The 18,955-nt window shown below is 37.2% G+C and overlaps 2 protein-coding genes across 4 annotated transcripts in view; one reads left to right on the forward strand and one right to left on the reverse strand.

Moving 5' to 3' along the window:
• Positions 1-10,248, reverse strand: part of TMEM209 (transmembrane protein 209) — a 32,220-nt gene extending 21,972 nt beyond the window's left edge. Inside the window, exons 1-6 of one of the 3 annotated variants that reach the window (XM_058529872.1) lie at positions 10,159-10,248; positions 9,057-9,193; positions 8,869-8,927; positions 7,876-8,007; positions 6,869-7,110; positions 3,430-3,631 (exon numbers count right to left, since the gene is read on the reverse strand). In XM_058529872.1, the coding sequence (XP_058385855.1) occupies positions 3,430-3,631; positions 6,869-7,110; positions 7,876-8,007; positions 8,869-8,927; positions 9,057-9,193; positions 10,159-10,161 (775 nt within the window). In that variant the 5' untranslated portion in view covers positions 10,162-10,248. Of the gene's footprint in view, positions 1-3,429; positions 3,632-6,868; positions 7,111-7,875; positions 8,008-8,868; positions 8,928-9,056; positions 9,194-9,298; positions 9,327-10,158 lie in introns of those variants that run through there. The other 2 variants (XM_058529881.1, XM_058529891.1) reach the window with 2 other exon arrangements.
• Positions 10,249-12,395: 2,147 nt separating this feature from the next.
• Positions 12,396-18,750, forward strand: SSMEM1 (serine rich single-pass membrane protein 1). The gene is made up of 3 exons (XM_058530012.1): positions 12,396-12,578; positions 16,582-16,636; positions 18,254-18,750. Exons 1-3 carry the CDS (start codon positions 12,396-12,398, stop codon positions 18,748-18,750), a joined length of 735 nt encoding a protein of 244 aa, XP_058385995.1.
• Positions 18,751-18,955: the final 205 nt, after the last annotated feature.

Consider the following 18,955-nt stretch of genomic DNA (forward strand, 5'->3'; position numbering starts at 1 on the left):
CAAGTGATCCAGTGGAATGTTACCAATAAAGGGAGAAAATGATATTACGAGTTTCCTGATGTGATATACTGAAAGGAACACATGTGTCACCACCTACTGTGTTTTTGCCAAAAAATAATATTTCAACTGATTCTAATAATGAGAAAATGATCACACAAATCCAAATTTGCAAAACAACAAGCCTGACCCCTTTAAAATGTAAATGTCGTAAAAGACAAAAAAATCAAAAATGCACAAATGTTCTAAATTAAAGAGGACATAAGAAGCATAAGAACTCAATGCAATACACCATCCTTGACACCATCCTGGATCCTGCATCAGTAAAAGAAAAAAAAAGCTACAAAGGTCATTATTGGGTCAACTGGAGGAAATGTGAAAATGAATAACAGCAGTATCTTAAGTATGATAATCACATTATAGTCAGAAAGGAAAATGTCCTTGTTCTTAAGAGAGGCATGAGAAATATTTAGGGATAAAGTGGTCATTCAGCAAAAAAGTGTTTGTGTAGAGAAAGAATATATGTGAGTGACTGGTTTTTCACTATTGGAGAAAGGAATTACAAATATGGAAAGGGAGGAGGCTAGAATAAAGCCTATATAGTTGGATTGGAACTGGAGGTATCAGTATGAACTCATGGTTTTTAATATATACAGATAGATGGATGCAGAAGTACATATAGATGTGTGTGTACATGTATGTATATACATATATTTCCTAGCTGTCTGCTGAGTAATGATACCCCATTAACAATGGCACATCCAATGCCCAGACATTAACTTATAAATATTATTCTCCACTGAAAGCAATCATGGTCCCTTGGAGAAACAGACTGACGCCAGAGCTAGCTAGCCAGGGAAAGTATAAGAGGAGCCTGCAATACCCTGTGGTGCTAGAAAGTAAAAAAAAGAAAAAAAGTGCTCAAAGAATGATAGCATCATGTCAAAAGAACACAGAAGCCAGAGGATCCCATAGCCAAATCTGAGAAAATCTAACCACCAAAATAAATGACATAATAAGGGAAGAAGAAAAAGCTCTATCTTACAGTAGAATGCCAACAAATAAATGTAAAAGGTGGTTGTACAACAATGTGAATGTATTTAATACCTGAGTTACACACTTAAAAATGGTTAAATGGTCAATTTTCTGTATATTTTACAAGAAAAAAAGTTTAAAAAATGTAAAAGGGATAAATATATAAGGAATGATGGAATTAGAAAGCCACTATGAAAACCAACATAGTATTAATTTTGAAAAGACTCTTAAAAAGACATTAAAACTAGTAAGTCAAAATTTGATAAGGAATAGGATATTTATACAATCACAAAGTAGCTTCCCATAAAATACTTATTAATAATTTACAAATTAATTTGTTCAAAATAGTTAATTACCTAAAACCCATGGGCACAGAAGGGTTAAAAGTACAGGGACTGACATAGACATACCAGGCAAATACTAACCAAAAGGAAATGAGTATAGCTGTCTTAATGTCAGACAAAACAGACTCCAAGGTAAAAAGCCTAAGAGATAAAGACAAAAGGAATAACTGACCAGAATGACAGTAACAATTCTGAATTTACATAATCTCATATACACTGAGCAAATTTGATAGAACTATGAGGAGACATTTAATGAGAGATAATCAGTGGGAGCTTTTAACATACTTTCTTAGTAACTAATAGATCAAGCAGATAAAAATTAATAAGATAAAGAATTTAAGAACACTATCAAGAAGCCTGACTCAGCAAACAAATATGAAGCTCAATACTTAGAGACTGTGCACTCTTTTCAACAAACCAAGAACCATTTATAAAATGCGATCACGGGGCCAGCCTGGTGGTGTAGTGGTTAAGTGCATGCGCTCCGCTGCAGTGGCCTGGGGTTCGGATCCCGGGCGCGCACCGACGCACCGTTTGTCGAGCCATACTGTGGCAGCGTCCCATATAAAGTGGAGAAAGATGGGCACAGATGTTAGCCCAGGGCCAGTCTTCCTCAGCAAAAAGAGGAGGATTGGCAACAGATGTTAGCTCAGGGCTAATCTTCCTCACACACACACAAAAAAGTGATCACACAGCAGGCCTAAATCCTAGTCTCAAGAAACACCAAAAAGTTAATAAGGTACAGATCAGAATCTCTAGCCACGGTGTAATTAACTTAAAAAAAAAAAAAAAAAAGATAGGGCCGGCTTCATGGCTTAGCGGTTAAGTGCGCGCGCTCTGATGCTGGCGGCCCGGGTTCGGATCCCGGGCATGCCCCAAGGCACCACTTCTCCGTCCAATGCGAGGCCGAGTCCCACGTATAGCAACTAGAAGGATGTGAACCTATGACATACAACTATCTACTGGGGCTTTGGGGGGAAAAAATGAATAAATAAAAAATCTTTAAAAAAAAAAAAAAAAGATAATCAAGCTTTTCATTTCACAGGTTTGAAAATTAAAAGCAACACCAGTTGCCAACCACCAATAATACTTCCAAACAATAATAACCATACTTCTAAATAACTCTTATAGGTCAAGGAAGAAATAAAAATGGAAGTCAGAAAAATATCTGGATATGACAACAATATGTAGAGGGTATACAGGCTGTTCTTTGTATTCTACCCCATAATTTTTGGTATACTTGAAATATTTCAAAATTTAAAAGGAAGAAAAAGCATGTATCAACAAATAACAAGATAACATTGATTTGTTTCTTTGACATTTGTAGCACTTTCAGGCAAAATTAAATTAAAAATCAATGGAGAGACTTCAGGTGACACGAAGAGCCATGGTCCAATAACTGGTTTCCTCATTGTGGCCATGTTTTAGCACCTAATGTGCTTTCTGTGAGAGTTCCTCAGGGGGAAAAAATCATTACTCGGCTCAATAACCTAATTCGGTTTCAAATAATCGACTTTGTAATAATCAAATCCACCCCAAACAGATTAAGAATTGCTAACATTGTTTCCCAAAGTAACCTAAGAAAGTTCAAAATGTCCTGAAAAACAGCAGCACTTCTAGAGCAAACCCATGCTCTCTCCCTCATCCTTCCCCGCCACCTCAACCTTCCCAAGGACCCCCTGGAAGGAGACAACTATCACTTCAATAAGCTTTGCTACACACCACTTTAAAAACATTTGACAGCCTCAATTTTTAAATAGAAATTATAAATTACATTCTACGAAAAAGCTTTCAATCTTGATGGAGATGAAAAATTCAAGATTTCTCAGTTAGTTCAGCTATATTTTACTTCTTAAATTTGGTGAGCTTAATTCTAACTGCATAAAATCTAAAAACAGAACGCATTTCTCTCCTAAGCTACACAAGTTATATCAGTAAAGGAGACAAACAGTTATGTACGGGTATCAAAGTAACAAAAATAACGGGTTAAGGATAATGTAAAGTGACACCAAAAATACGTACATTAGATCTAAATAAAACAAAATATAGCTACCCAGCTTAACTCTATGCTGTTTCTCTTCTTCACTTCTAAGGAAAGTATCCAAAGTTCGTAGGTCTGTCATGTAGTCTTCTTTGTCAGTAGGGGAGTTATAGACTGTGGGTGAAGAACGGTAGCGAGATCTCAACCCACTGCTCTCCACTGGTCCAACAGTGGTAGGGTACGGAGGAGAAGGGGAGGGACTGTAGCCTGCCAACTATACAAAAAAAAGAACTTTATTTTATTTTTCTTTAATTGAAATTTATTTTTGTTTTGGTTTTTGACTTTCAAAACGGAACACACCAATTAGAACGGCCAAAATCCAGAACACTGACAGCACCAAATGCTGGGAGGATGTGGAGCAACAGGAACTCTCATTCATTGCAAGTGGAATGCAAAATGGTATAGCCACTTTGGAAGACAGTTTGGCAATTTCTTACAAAACTAAACATACTCTTACCAGATGATCTAACAATTGTGCTCCTTGGGCTGTAAGATATTTCACTATACAAATACACCATAATTTATTTTTACATTCTCTTATTCTAGACATTTGGATTATCTGTAAACAATGTTATGATTTACATGTTTGTACATAAATCTTGGTTAATTTGTGATGATTTCCTTTAGGAGATTCCTAGAACTAAAATGATTTGATCAAAGCATATGAGCATTTTTAATACATATTCCCATTCTTCTTTTTTTTTTTTTGTGAGGAAGATCAGCCCTGAGCTAACATCCATGCTAATCCTCCTCTTTTTGCTGAGGAAGACTGGCTCTGAGCTAACATCTATTGCCAATCCTCCTCCTTTTTATCCCCCCAAAGCCCCAGTAGATAGTTGTATGTCATAGTTGCACATCCTTCTAGTTGCTGTATGTGGGACGCGGCCTCAGCATGGCCGGAGAAGCGGTGCGTCGGTGAGGCCCGGGATCCAAACCTGGGCGGCCAGTAGCGGAGCACGCGCACTTAATCACCAAGCCACGGGGCCGACCCTCCCATTCTATTAAATGAAAATATTGTACTAAGCTATACTCTTATCTGAAGAGAATAGATAGGAGTACCCATTTTGGTATATGTCCATTAGCATTACTATTTTAAAATAGGTTCATTTGATATATAAGATTTTTTTTTAATGTAGTACATTTAACTTGTATTTCCTTATACTTACGAAGTTAAACACTTTAAAAATACAATTCCTGGTCACCAGTATTACCTATTTTATTAACTGTTTACTCCAACACATTGACAATTTTTTTCTACTGGAGTTTCATGATCAATTTATATTAGTTTGTAATAAATTAAAGATTAACAAATCTTATAATTATTTAATGCTGTTTGAAAATAAAAATGTTAATCCTCTTTCACATTGATTTCCCTTTTACTTCAATTAACATATTAAATCCTTATATATACTATGACTATATTTGAGCTATTGTTTATTAATTGGTTTATTCTTGCCCAAGGGGTGTAATGTTTAACGCTTAATATACATTATCTTATTTCATCCTCTCAATAATAGGTAAATATTACTACTATGCTAATTTAGGTTTGAGAGGCTAAGTAACTTGCTCAAGATCATACCAAGATTTCACCTGGATTTTAACTCTAGAGTTTTTAACTCTAGAGTTTAAGCTTTTAACGTGTTTTATCAGATCAGAATTAGCTGTTCATACACTAGCAAAATGTTAATAACTGCTGAAGATGTCACAGGAGTTCACTGTACTAGTCCCTTCATTTTTGTGTATGTCTGAAAATTTCCATAATCAAAAGTTTATAAAGTAACTGTTTTTTGAAAATTTAAAAGAACTCAATGGTAAAACTTTAGGGCCCTAATATATTCTGCACGTGTATTTGATTAATAGTTTTTAAATTTTCTTCCTTGATTTATTTAGGTTTTCTACTTCTTAGTCAATTTTGGCATTCTTTTCCCAGAAAAATAATTATTCATTTCATTAACTTTTCCAAGGTATTAGTTTAGTTCAGCAAACACTTATATAGCATCTATATTCCATACACTGTGCTAAGCAAAGATGAATAAAAACATATAATCTTGTGTTCAAGGAGGTCATAATCTAGTAGAAAAAAGATAATTAAACAATGTTATAAACTTGATGCACAGAGTTATTTAGTGCAGATTAATAAATAGTTTTTGCGAAATGAAAATAACTTAAATGTTCAAGAGTAAACTATGGTATATCTACTTGACAAGTACTAAGTAGCCATTAAACAGAAATTATGTTTGGGTGGTAGGACTATGAATGATTTTTCTTCTACTTCTCTAACTTTCTATAATAATCATAACACAGTACTTTTCTCATGAAAACTGAAACTATTTTAAAAAGTCATATTTACCTATAGGTTATGAATTATCACTATATACACATTTCCTCATAATATTTAACTTATACAAAATTTTCCAAATTCTATCTCTTGCCAAAATTATTATTGGGTAACCAGTAGTATGGAATTTCATTATAAAGAAATATTATGTAAAAGAGTAAGGGCAGACAGTGTGTTAATTTCATTTCCAGACATTCCTCATTAACTAGTAGCTACAGAGATGTTAGTCTAACTAGTGAGAGCATCTGAAAATGTGACCACGCCCTTTTAATGCCCTTCTTATAGTCTTATGCTTCAGGCAGGAGTCACAATTTTAAATGTGTCAATTTTGCTTCTTTAATAATTTTAATTCTATTTATTTTTTCCCCCAAAGCCCCAGTAGAGAGCTGTATGTCATAGTTCCACATCCTTCTAGTTGCTGTATGTGGGACGCGGCCTCAGCATGGCGGGAGAAGCAGTGCGTTGGTGCGCGCCCGGGATCCGAACCCGGGCCGCCAGCAGCGGAGCGCGCGCACCTAACCGCTAAGCCACGGGGCCAGCCCTCAATTTTGCTTCTATCAGGCCTAAAAAGTAGCACAAAAGCCCCCTTCACTGTGGGAGTTGGAATGAAGATTTCTCATCATCCCATGGAGAGTGTCCATACTCAGGAGTCAAACTACATGACAATCCCAGTTTTTAGCGTAAAAGATACTCCAACATGATGAAAATTCTATAAGAATATACAAAAGTTTCACATAAAGAAGCAAAAAAAGAGGGAAAACACGAGTAAAGGAAACTAAAGTAAAAAATTATTATAGTAAAAAATTATTATAGTCTCAACTTGTTTTAAAGACCCTGCAGAAAGATCCTAGATGGTGAACCTCAGTTCATTATCTGTGCAAAAGCTCAATTTTTTTCTCTCATTTTAAGATGTGGTATAAAGAACTTCCAACTGGATGTCAGCAAATCTGGGTTCTATTCTTGGCTCTTAAATGGGTGATCTGGCCAAATCAATTACCCACTGTTCCTCGGTTTCCTCATTGATAAAATGAGGAGTTTTAACTCATTACATGCTTTTCAAGGTACCTCCCAATTCTAAAATAAAGTGAGTGACCAACAGAAAAGAGTCCTTACCTTATTGTAACCACTGATGGGAGAGTAGGTCACTCCAGGACTGTAAGAACCACTGCTACCTGAGGACAGACCTTGTAGCTGAGGGCTGTACCCAGTTATACAACTGGTGGTGAACTTGGGGCTGGTACTGGGTGAACGAGACGGGCTATAACTCAACACACTCTGACCTTGAATTGAAGGAGAAGGTGGAGAGGGAGGGATTTGGGTTGCTGCCAGATCATGTGGAGGAGTAGTCTGTACAACTAGAAGGAATAAATAAATAAATAGTCAGTAAATAAATAATATATATGTGTATGTATAAATAAAGTTTCTATGAACACAGATTTAATGAACTGAATCGTTTTCCTCAAGAAAAGGAGAGGTAATAAAGTGACTTCGTTGTTAAATTACCAAAGGACACAAATTAGTTGCTTACTATTTCCAGAGTTCAAAATAAGAAACGAGCTTCAATACAGCAAGAGTTAATCTTTTAACTTTAATTGTAATTAAACCATGGAACAAACTTTCATGAAGCTGTTGAATAGTTAGTTCCACTCAATTTATACAAATAGGAATGATAATCATTTGTCTTCAGGCAATTTACTGTAGACTTGTTGAATATAGTTGAACTAGATGACCTTAGAGGGGCCGGCCCAGTGATACAGTGGTTAAGTTCTCGAGCTCTGCTTTGGTGGCCCGGAGTTCGCCAGTTCGGATCCTGGGCATGTACCTATGCACCGCTCATCAAGCCATGATGAGGTGTCGTCCCACACAGAGCAACTAGAAGGACGTACAACTATGACATACAACTATCTACTGGGGTTTTGGTGGAAAAAAAGGAAAAACAAAAACAAAGGAGGAAGATTAGCAATAGATGTTAGCTCAAGGCCAATTTTCCTTAAAAAAAAAAAAAAAGTTAGATGGCCTTAGAATTCCCTTCCAGCTGAGTCTATGAAAAGGGAAAATTAAATCGAGAAAGATTTATTGCCAACCTTTCGACCACCTTTGCAAAGATATAAAACACTTACCAGCTGTTTTCAACCCTAAAAGTGTTTGCTGTCCAGGGCTAACAACCAGACTTGTTGGTGCCACAGTATATTTGAAGTATCTCCAAAAATCAACTAAGGCATTTAGGCTGAAGAGAGACGCAAGGGCAAGCTCTGGAAGAGAACAATTGTTTTTTTTAAAGGGGTGTGGAAAATTTAAAGAGATGAAACAAAACTCTTCATATGTTAGCAAATTAACAACAACAACGACGAAACTGAAAATTAGCTTCTTATTCCTCCTAACAGTTACCACTTAATAAACATCTATCATGCGTAGGGCATCTAACAGTGAGTTTCAAAATATCATCACTGATCCTTACAACCTTGTACAACAAACATTTTCACCTTCATTTTAAAGATCAATCAACAGCTGGAGAGAAGTCCAGTGAGTTCTGCAAGAGCACACAGCCAGGTATTGAAGCTGTGATTCTGACTTACGTATGCAGCTTCCAAACCTCTTGTTCTTCCACTTCCATACCACCTCCCTGTCACAGCCTTTGGATGAATGTGTATAGACTATGGAACTTACTTTAATGGCCATAAGGACTCTTTATACCCAAGGACTACTGAAGAGCAGACAGAAGCAGAGAACAGGAAGGAACGAGGAAACTGAGAAAAGCATCAATGGAGTAGAAATCTGGTTGGTCTTCAAAGGTGAAAAGGTAGAAAAGCAGGAAAGGCATTTCAGGGAGAGTAACAAATATAAATCTCACCACCTCCAAACTTTATTTTTCTTCACAGCACTCATAATTCCCTAGAATTATACTGTTTATTAATTTGATTGTCTCCTCTACTAAAATGTTTCTTCCATGAGGGCAGGGACCTCGTTCCCTTCCTGCTGCATTCCCAGTTTTCGGAACATAGTAGGCATTCAAATATTTGTTGACTGAAGGAATGAATACTAAGTTGAATTAAACATGAATGCAGTTTTTCATTGGTAGTAAATCTAAATCACCGTGAAAATTAATTACTTACCAATATACCAGAGAGGCCAGTATGTCACATTATAATATGAACTAATCAATTTTCCAGTCCTAAAAAAGTTAGAAAATTTTTTCAATATCTTAAAAAAACAACACCAAAAATCAAAACAAACACACACAAACCTGTAGAACCGACCATTAGCCTCTTAAAGTTTTACTTTTTTTGGCTAATTAACTTACATTTCAGTATATATCATTCCAGCCATAGATACGTTTAGGAGTCCCCAGGCTAAAACCACTTTCCTAGCTTCTGCTTCTTTTCTCATCTTGATGGTTCTGTCAATAAGGGAAGCACTAGGGTTTGGGTCCCCTTGCATCTATTCAAAAAACAAAAAGCACAAGAATTAATCAAAAGAAACTACTTCTCCATTTAAGAAATCAAATTGGTGTCCTTTATAACGGTAACTAACAATTGCACACACTTTTCCTCATCTTTAAAATGTCTTTCCAAAATTTTTACATTTCAATAGTAGCACATGAAAACGGAAGCTTAAATTATCACTTCATTGGCACCATACTGTAATCAACAGAGAACTAGCTGCTCACTTCAGAGAACAATACTTCCAATAAATAAAAATGTCTTATTTTGTAATGTAAGGGTGGGTGATTATGTCTGCTATTGCTCTGCATTGTTTTTGGAATATGTCACATGGACTAGCCCAAAGGCTAATTTAACAAACTCAAAATACCAGGTTTGGGGAGAAAATATTCCATATAAGTTAAAGGCCATTAAAGACTCCTCCAACATCCTCATGCAGAAGCCATTAACTGCCTGCGATCTTAAACAACTCTGCACTCTGCGCTCAGATCGCTCACACCAGAAACCTCTGTTTTGTGTTGCTGAGCAAGTTTAAGGATTTAAATTTTAGAAGGGCGAGTACTAATGATGTAAAGGGTATGAGGGCGTGGGAACAATGTGCATTCAGTTTTGGTCCACACTTGGATTTATATTTCCTTTGTTTTGCTAAGCCTCAGCTCTTGCAGACACGTGTAAGACCTGTTCCAGCCATAGGGAGTTGTATCCCATAGAGAACAGAGCACTACTCTTCCCGCCACCCAGGCCCCGAGTGAAAACTCCCCTGTCCGGAGAGCTTCCCTCCCTGGCTCTCCCAGCTCAAACTTTAGCAACCCCTATTGCTTCTTTCCTCCCTCACTACGCGTACTGGGACGCGTGACCACATCCCCCTTGGGCTGAAACCTCCGCAGATCCGCAAGCGCGGAACTCCCACGGCTCGCGTGGACTCCGCGTCCAGGAAGCACAAAAACGACCCCGAAAACGCACCATGTTCTTCGGCCGGAAGCCGCAGCCTCGCGCCACTCTTTACTGCACATGCGCAAAGCCAAGCGCTAAAGCGAAGGCAACCGGCTCGCGGGTCTACAGTTACCGGAAGAACAGGACTGTCTCTCTCGCGAGAAATTTGGGGGCTGGGGGCAGGGTGGACGGAGTCTAGGAGCGTTACCAAGGAAACAGTTCTCGGATTTGTGGCTCCCACTCAGCTGCGTGGAGAAAGCTGTGCAGCAAAAATTCAGACCAGGTTCTGAACCTGCAGTAAAAAGTAGTAACTATAATAAGCCGACTTTCTATATGTTAATATAATTTTAGCTTTCCTAGGGCATTTATGGACTCATATTTTTAAGCAGATTTTATTAAGCAGGGCGGCTAATAGTAGGATACAGAGTACGTGGCCGTGTGTCCAGATACTATCAGCAATGACAAAGCATTTCTCACACCTCTGTGGTAAACAAGAGAGAAACAAAAAAACAAATGTCCTGACCCGATGTAAATTCTTAAATATCTTGGTAATAAGGGTGCAGCAGTAACAAGAAAAACCAAAATGTGTTTCGTTGTCGAAGTTGCTAGTGGTTTTGAGGTTAAAAAAAAATTTTTTTTTTTTTACTTTTCTGCATATGCTTTGGAAGTACTAATCCTCAGGAAAAGGTACATCAGGGAGTTGAGTTTGGTTTTATTTAACAAATAAAAACGCCTACCAATGTGCCACTGAGCCACACGCGGGGATGTGAAAGTAGAGCTCCCTGGTTATTGTCTGGGGGAGCTCAGCTCGAGGGTGGCCGGCAGGTGCGCTAGGGGAGGCAGGTGGGGCGCCGTGAGCCCCGAGGAGGCGCGATACACCCAGCTTAGGCTCCCCTCGAACTTCTGGGGGAGGCGACGAGGGTCTAAGGCAGAGGGCCAAGGGCCAGGAGGCGTAGGGCCTGCGGACTTGCCCTTGGGGATGTGGACAAGTGTGCCCCTAATAAAAACATCTGCCATGTCACAATAAGGTAGTGGGTTGTTACATCATGTCTGTCCCAATGGCCTAAAATTTCCCTAAAATGGGCCTACGGTCAAATAGAAGAAAGCGAAGTTTGCTTGTGGTGTTGCATGATAATGAAAATCTGCAGGTATGCTATGCTCTTAAAGATCTAACAGATTTTTTTAAAGTGGGATTTTGTAATTTTTAAATTGCCTTGGCAGCAATGGTGTTTTGCTCTAGTTTTAGATTTAGAGATAAACTAATTTGAAAATTGTTCCAAGTGAAAGGGTTCAATGTACAGTCAAAATTAGAATACCAGGTTCCTCTCCACCCGGTTTCTGACTCTTTCCTAGGAAGATATTGTATACATCTGATTAATTCACAACAGACACGTCTATATTTTCTCTTCTAATGTAATCTGTAAATTACTGTGCATTTATTAGAGGCTTAAAAAGGAACACTACTACTACCCAAATTAGAGATATCGTTGGCATTATGTATTAGTTTGCTAGGGTTGCCTTAACAAAATACCACAGACAGGGTGGCTTAAACAACAGAGATTAATTTTTAAACAGTTTTGGAGGTTGCAAGTCTTAAAATCAAGGTGCCAGCAAGATTGGCTTCTTCTGAGGCTCGTCTCCTTTGACATGCAGGTGGCTGCCTTCTCCATGTGTACTCGGCCTTTTTTTCTGTGCTCACACACCCCTGATGTCTCTTCCTCTTCTTGTAAGGACACCAGTCATATTGGATTAGGGCTCCATTCTATGACCTCATTTAACCTTAATTACCTCTATAAAGGCCCTATCTGCGGTTATCGTCAAATTGGGGGTTAGGGCTTCAACATATGAATTATGGGGAACATAATTCAGTCTGTAACACATTAGAACTGTGTATGTTAATTTACGATGATATGATACATGTAAAAGAGACTGCAAAAAGATGAATAGATACCGCAGGGACTTAGATTTTAAAGACATTAAAATATTGTATTTAAAGAAAATACAGTATCTCAAGTTTCATGAAAAAAAGATAAGGCAGAATGCACCATATTAAGGTATGGAGGAAATACTATAAACTTTCATAGAAGTAAGTTAAATAAATCTTCCAAAAACTTAGAAATCCAAGAAGACTTCGTCAGTTCCTGTCACAGTTGCTAAAGTATATGTCATAATAGGTTGCCAAGGAAGTTGTCATACACACAAAGAGAGTACTTCCCAGTCACCTTCATCACTTTGAGTATGTTTTATTTTCGAAGCAAGAAGTCATCATGGGAGACCTTTTTTCCCTATTTTGGGAGGTGGATTCTCCCCCCATACCTTTAAGCTTTACCATTCCAAATCAAGATTATGAATGCCGGAAGGATGACTCTTGTGGGACAATAGGGAGCTTCCTACTTTGGTATTTTGTCATTATATTGGTCCTGATGTTCTTCTCTCGGGCTTCTGTCTGGGTAGGATATCCTTTTTCATTTTAAGTAATATATTTACTGTATACTAGGAGATTTTCCATAAAATAAGCTCACTTTACTTGGATGAAACTACTTTTTAAAAGTTTGTTTTCTAGTTTTAAAAATAATGCAGTCTCATTCTAGAGAATCCAAGAATATAGAAAAGGTTGAAGAAGAAAATTTAAACTACTGTAATCCTATTTCCTAGAGATAACCACTGTTAACATTTTGGAATATGTTCTTCTAGTTTTTTTCTTTTTCTCTCTCCATCTCTCCATCTCTTTGATCTTACATGGTTGGCATTATATTGTATATATTTTCACATTCTGCTTTTTTTAAACTTAATATTATATTGTAACACTTCCTCAAATTGTATTCACATAGCAACACTGTTAATGACTGTATAATTTTGTCTTGTGGTTGCGCCATAGTAAATCTGCAATTTTGAGACATTTAGGTTGGTTGCAGTTTGTCCATATGCTACGTAATGCTGGAATATACTTCCCTACTGGTTAATGACCTCCAAATTCCTTTTGTAGCCACGTAATTCTAATTAAAGATACAGAAGTTGTCGTATTTATAGGATACATGTTGTAGGATTTGGGGGTTTTTAGAAGGAAGCAGTACACTCTCCGCATAGAATAAGAGGCAGAGCTAAACAGAACTGAAGTCATCACTCCAGACCACCTACCAGCAGAAGAAAATGCCATCCTCTTAGGAATGGGATAGCCCACTTTATCAGGTCTGTGATGCTCCAACATATTATGAGTAACTGAGAGCTTATAAATCGCTGACATGGGATCCTTCCTGGCCATTAACACCAGCCTGCTGATTAATCAAACCACCTGCTGATTAAATCAAATCATTTAGCATTACAGCCAGAGTGCTGGGCTGGCCATGGTCAGCTAGACTGTGTGCTATATCAGCTCTAGATGGAGAAGAGGAGGTGTCTTATGTCTATGCCAGCTGGATTCCATTATAATAATCAAAGACTCTTCCCCTCACCACCTCCTCCCCCTAAGAAGTTTCATCTCAAGTCTAAATGCTTCTTAAGGTAGATACTTTGCCAAAAGGAGATTTAGAATAGCGATAGGTTATACATGTCTTAGACTCCCTAGCTAAGTATATTGAATTTGTCTGGCCTGGCAAGAAAAGCTACTTTAGAAAATTAACAAAAAATTGAAATTGATTCCTGGCAATTTCATCATGAAGACCTCTGAAGAGGTCTAAGCTATTCCTTTGCTCCCTTGCTTGCATCAGCTCTTTGGAGTCATAGAACCCTGAGCTTTAAGGACCTCAAGAGAGCATATGGTCCAGCCTCCTATTTGTAGGCAAGTAAGATATCAGTATCTCTCCTTTTGTTTTATTGATAAGGCCCAAAGAAATTAAATGACTTGTCCAATGTCATTCAAGTGGTTAGTGACAAAGAGGGGAGTAGACCCAGGTTTCCTGCAATATCATTTGTTTGCTTCAAAGCACAGTTGAAATGTCGAATTAAATCTATTCCATGCTGATTAAAACCTAAATTACCTTAGAGGTTTCGTCTTTCACTTTGTACCCTTATAGCAGCTACAATCAGTTGAACTGCTTCTTCTGAAGGGTCACAGAATTGAAATCTGAGAACCATATGAGAGCTAGTCAAGGAGGATGGAAGTTTTCCTTCACTTTGAACTTCATTTTCTCTGCTAAACTATGAGCCTTTATTTACAAACTTTGAAGTAATGGTAAAAGCCTGATGGAAATGTGGTGGTAATTATCCTCAAACATGAAACACGCTGATTTCCTCTGGATTTGCCACTCTTTAAGATGCATTTGCCCTTTTGCTTTCAGAAACTATACATACTATATTTAGTTTCTATGTTTGTTTAGTGTTTATTCAGATTGCTTGTGTTGGAATTTTTCCAAACAAAACCAGTCCAAGCACCGCATTTTGCATATGTGGAAACTGAACTTAGAGGTGTTAAGTGGCTTGATAAAATCACAGAGTTGGTTAGTGGCAGAAAGGCAGAGCCATAGCCCAGATCTCTCCATGTTTTAGGCAGGCACTGCTGCTGTTTTCACTCACTGAGTCACACACAAAGACAGTTAATAAGACGCTTTTGGTAACCACAGTTCATATGATTCCACTTAGCTTGATGCAGAATCTTTCTTTTGACTTTATGATTATATTTTGATTTGACATCAAGTCAAATATGGAGGCTTTCTGTGAAAATGATATAAACCTAATAAGTGTTTTTAAACACTTCCCCTCCTCCATTACAAAAGTACCCATTATAGAAAATGTGGAATTTATAGGAAAGTAGAAAAAAATAAAAACCACTCCAGATTACATAGAAATAACCAACTACAATTAACTTTTAGGTTTATAAACTTCTAATCTTTTAATAATCATCTCTATACGTATTAAATTTAAAATAAGGCCCCCCACATTTTTTTGAAAAAAGAGGTATCTTAAAAGAGGATTCTACTCTTAAAGTTTTCAGAGAATGATTGCAGTTACCCAAAAAGCAAAGCGGTACCTTGTTAAAGAAACTTTCCTACCATTGTAGAGATCAGATATTAAGAAAGAAATGGGCCAAGGATCTTAGATTGAAGTTATGAATACCCAAGTATGGCAGTTTTCAACCCAAAGTAAGTTTGACTTTCTACATAAATTCATTTTTTTCCCCTAACTGTAGAGAATTTGAAAAATTAGAAGGACAAAAAAAATCAGTTTCACTACTCAAAGGCGACAATTGCCAACACTTGCATACATCTCTTACAGTCTTTTTTATTTTCATATTTTTAGCTAGCTTGTGATCCTACTGCATGTACAAATTTGCATCATGATTTTTAACTTAATATTATAACATTTATTTCCTCATATTATGACATACTTTTATTATAATAATTTTTACAACTAAATATTATATGATTGTATGATTGTACCATAATTTATTTAACCATTACCTACTTTTGATTTTTGTATTTTATATTATCCTAATTACACTGTGATGAGTATTTCTATACACGAAGCTTTCTCTCTTTTGGGGGTTATTTCCTGGTGATAGTTTCCCAGAAGAATTATTATGTGTCAAAAGTGTTGTATTTCAAAAATTTTTGATACATTCTGAAAGACTTGCTTTATATTTGTATCTTTTGGCAACACCCTTTTCAGCATCAAAAAGTGGGACACTGATCTGAAAAGTGGGACAAATATATTTATGGAATATTGGGGCAGAATATTTGAAATTAGAACTATTCAAAGAAATCCATTTATTCTGGTTGCCATATTCACAGATAATATATCTTGGTTGCATTTTGGAGGAAAGTTTCTGAAGGATTTAGGAGATATTAAGTCTATGAATTCAGGTAAAGATCTTAAAGAATTATCAATAATGTGACCTGATAAAATGTCTTTTAAAAAGTAAAAGTAATCCTAGTACTATCAAATCTGTTATTAAATGATATTTAAATTTTTTTTTAGTTTTTATTTATTTATTTATTTTTTTCCCCCAAAGCCCCAGTAGATAGTTGTATGTTATAGCTGCTCATCCTTCTAGTTGCTGTATGTGGGACGCGCCTCAGCATGGCCGGAGAAGCGGTGCGTGGATGCGCGCCAGGGATCTGAACCCTGGGGCGCCAGCAGTGGAGCGTGCGCACTTAACCGCTAAGCCACGGGCCGGCCCTTAAATGATGTTTAAATTATTATCACTCTATATTGTAAGTGAGTACAGGAAAACTTTATAACCTATAGCTCCTTATCAGTATTATTTTCTCTCAAGTCTTTGTTCCATTCTGCTTAGTTTAAAACATTTTGGTATATTCTGCTATCAAAGCCTGGTCTTCCTGATATGCAGCAGAAGTAGGATCACCATAATAGGAACTCAGTAAGTATTTATTGAACTGCATTGAATGTTTAAAATTAGACATTGTCAAAGGGCCTAGGGCAATAGTGTTTCTTAACAAGTAAATATGAGTGAAAAACAACCGAGTTCATTATTACTAATCTATATTTCTGAAACAGATGTCTGAGAAGAAAAAGGATGAAGATAGTGGGACAAGCACTTCAATAAGTAAAGGTGAGAGCAAGTGCATTTTCGGTATTGGACTATGATGAGAAATATATACTGAGTGTGGAAAGCAAACTACAGAGGTGAACAGCCAAGAGTGTTATAGGGCTCCCCCAACCTGTGGTGGCCCACTGGATGAGCTCCTTGCCTTAGTACAGGCGGACAGCTTAGCTGCTTTAGCAGAGCCACTAGAGGCCATAAATCACTGGTAGGTAAAGCTCAAGCTCTCTTTTCATTTTTCAGCATTCTCACTTCACACAGCTTGCCTTTCACACATCTTTATTGTTGGTGTTACTACTAGGATTATAAGCTCTATAAGACATCTGTTTCAATGACCTACAAGCAGTGGTGTACTGGTAAATGTTTAACAACTGGCTCTCCAAAAATATGTGTGTGTGTGTGTATACATGTTTTTAAAAAATTTTTACTGATATAAAGAATGTATATCACACAGTTTACAAATAATAAACTATATAATGCTCTTTATGGTAAATTCCATATAGACTGCTGATTCTCACAAAATACTTTCCTTGATTTTTGCCAGACCCTTGCATCCTTAGCCAACCTATAGCAGCAATTGATGAACAAGTAAGTGTAGGTCCAAAGTGAATACTGTTTTCCTTAAGTTAAGGATTAAGGTGAAAGTGAAACAGGAAGATGTATGTTGGAACTTGACTTGGTTGTCAGTGTCATGGGTGACTTCTTTGCTGAATTGGATAATAGTTTTAGAACACTGTGGAAATATATTTCATCATTTTTGGGTGCTATTCACAATGTAGTGGCTACAGGCATGGCACTTTTAAATGTAATCTGTGTTAGTAACATGTTCTCCATCACTTTCTTAAGCCTAGATAATCAGCAAAACCATAAACCAAGCCTTGATTTTTAGTGTTTGTTCATTTTTATGTCTTGAAAACTGATTTCAAGTGACCAACATGATGTCACTGAATATGGAGTTGAGAAGAGATGCACAATAGCACATCATTACATAGTATTTCTAATATCTAAATACAACAGACATAATAGCTTTAAGAGCATACATAATAACAAATGTAGTAAAATAATTAAGATGTAATGGGTTTTGAGTGTTTATTTGTAATAAACTGATTTAATGGTATGTCTGTATAATTTAATTTTTACTAATGGCTGTGTTTAACAACAATTTTGCAAAATTCCTGAAAAGTTCAACAATCAGTTCTTGTGAATTGGCTGGTATGAGCCAACTCCAGCACACCACTGTATAAAGAAAAGATCCTCTTTAGTTTCCTGCTACCCAAATCACATTCATATACACACTTGAACCTTTAAGACTTCAAGGCAAAGGAAAAAAGTGTTCTTCTCTGGAAAAGTTTAGAGACCTTTCCCTTGATCTTATATCAGAAGTCCACAGAACTTCAAAAGTAATATGTTAAGCATCTATTTGACCCTTTTGGCCTGTAGGAGATTTGGTATGGTACTGAAAAATGCAGTCAGCTGCCAAAACTTGCAAAATGAGTGGAGAAAAGTGGTGGCTTGGCAAATGGCAACTAAAAGTGAGCTGCACATGCCACAGGCTTCCTTAGGTATTACGAAGTTATGTTAACCAACAATGTGCCTAACTTGTTGATTTGTTTTGTTTGTTATTAGCAAGCAAAGATACTTCCTATAAGCGGCAAAGCAAAGATGGTACCTGGGACTCTTTACAGACGATGAAAAAACCAAAGCAGAGCCAATTTACCCCTGTAACTGAGTCAGAACTGGCTTTGGTCAACGCCTGTCTTGAACAAAGACGAGCCAGGCTCCATTCTCAATTCAGCCAGATGAATCAGACCCAGCGTGACAGTGATACTACGGAGTCTGACAGTGAAGAATCTAACTCAGGAGCCTCCTCATGGAAGGAGAGTGAAAGTGAACACCATCCATCACCAGCCAGTATTAAGAAGAGAAAAATAGCTCAGAGGCAAAAGAATGTGGGAAGTTACCAGATCAGGGAAAGGCCCTGCCTCCACTGCAAAGCCCTGAGAACCAATGAGTGGTTGACACGCCATTTCCTTCAAAACACCTCAGTAGCAACCCCAATGAAGGGAGATATTCAAGAGGAAAATTCTTCACCTGACATTAACACAAAATTCAGTAAATTTTGAATTTTATCAAGTCCTTACCTTACTTGAAGCCAAATGAAAGAAATGAATAAAGCACGAAAAATCGCCAGAGTTCTAGGTGAGGAGGCTTTTACAGTAAAGTCTCTACACTAACAACAAAAACATACTTGGAACCCAAGAGGTAAAATTTCAGATAATTCTTTGTCCCAAAACAGGCCAGTGAATTTGTTTATGGCATGATTGGAAC

This window comes from Diceros bicornis, chromosome 3 (assembly GCF_020826845.1).
Source record: "Diceros bicornis minor isolate mBicDic1 chromosome 3, mDicBic1.mat.cur, whole genome shotgun sequence".
NCBI lineage: Eukaryota > Metazoa > Chordata > Mammalia > Perissodactyla > Rhinocerotidae > Diceros > Diceros bicornis.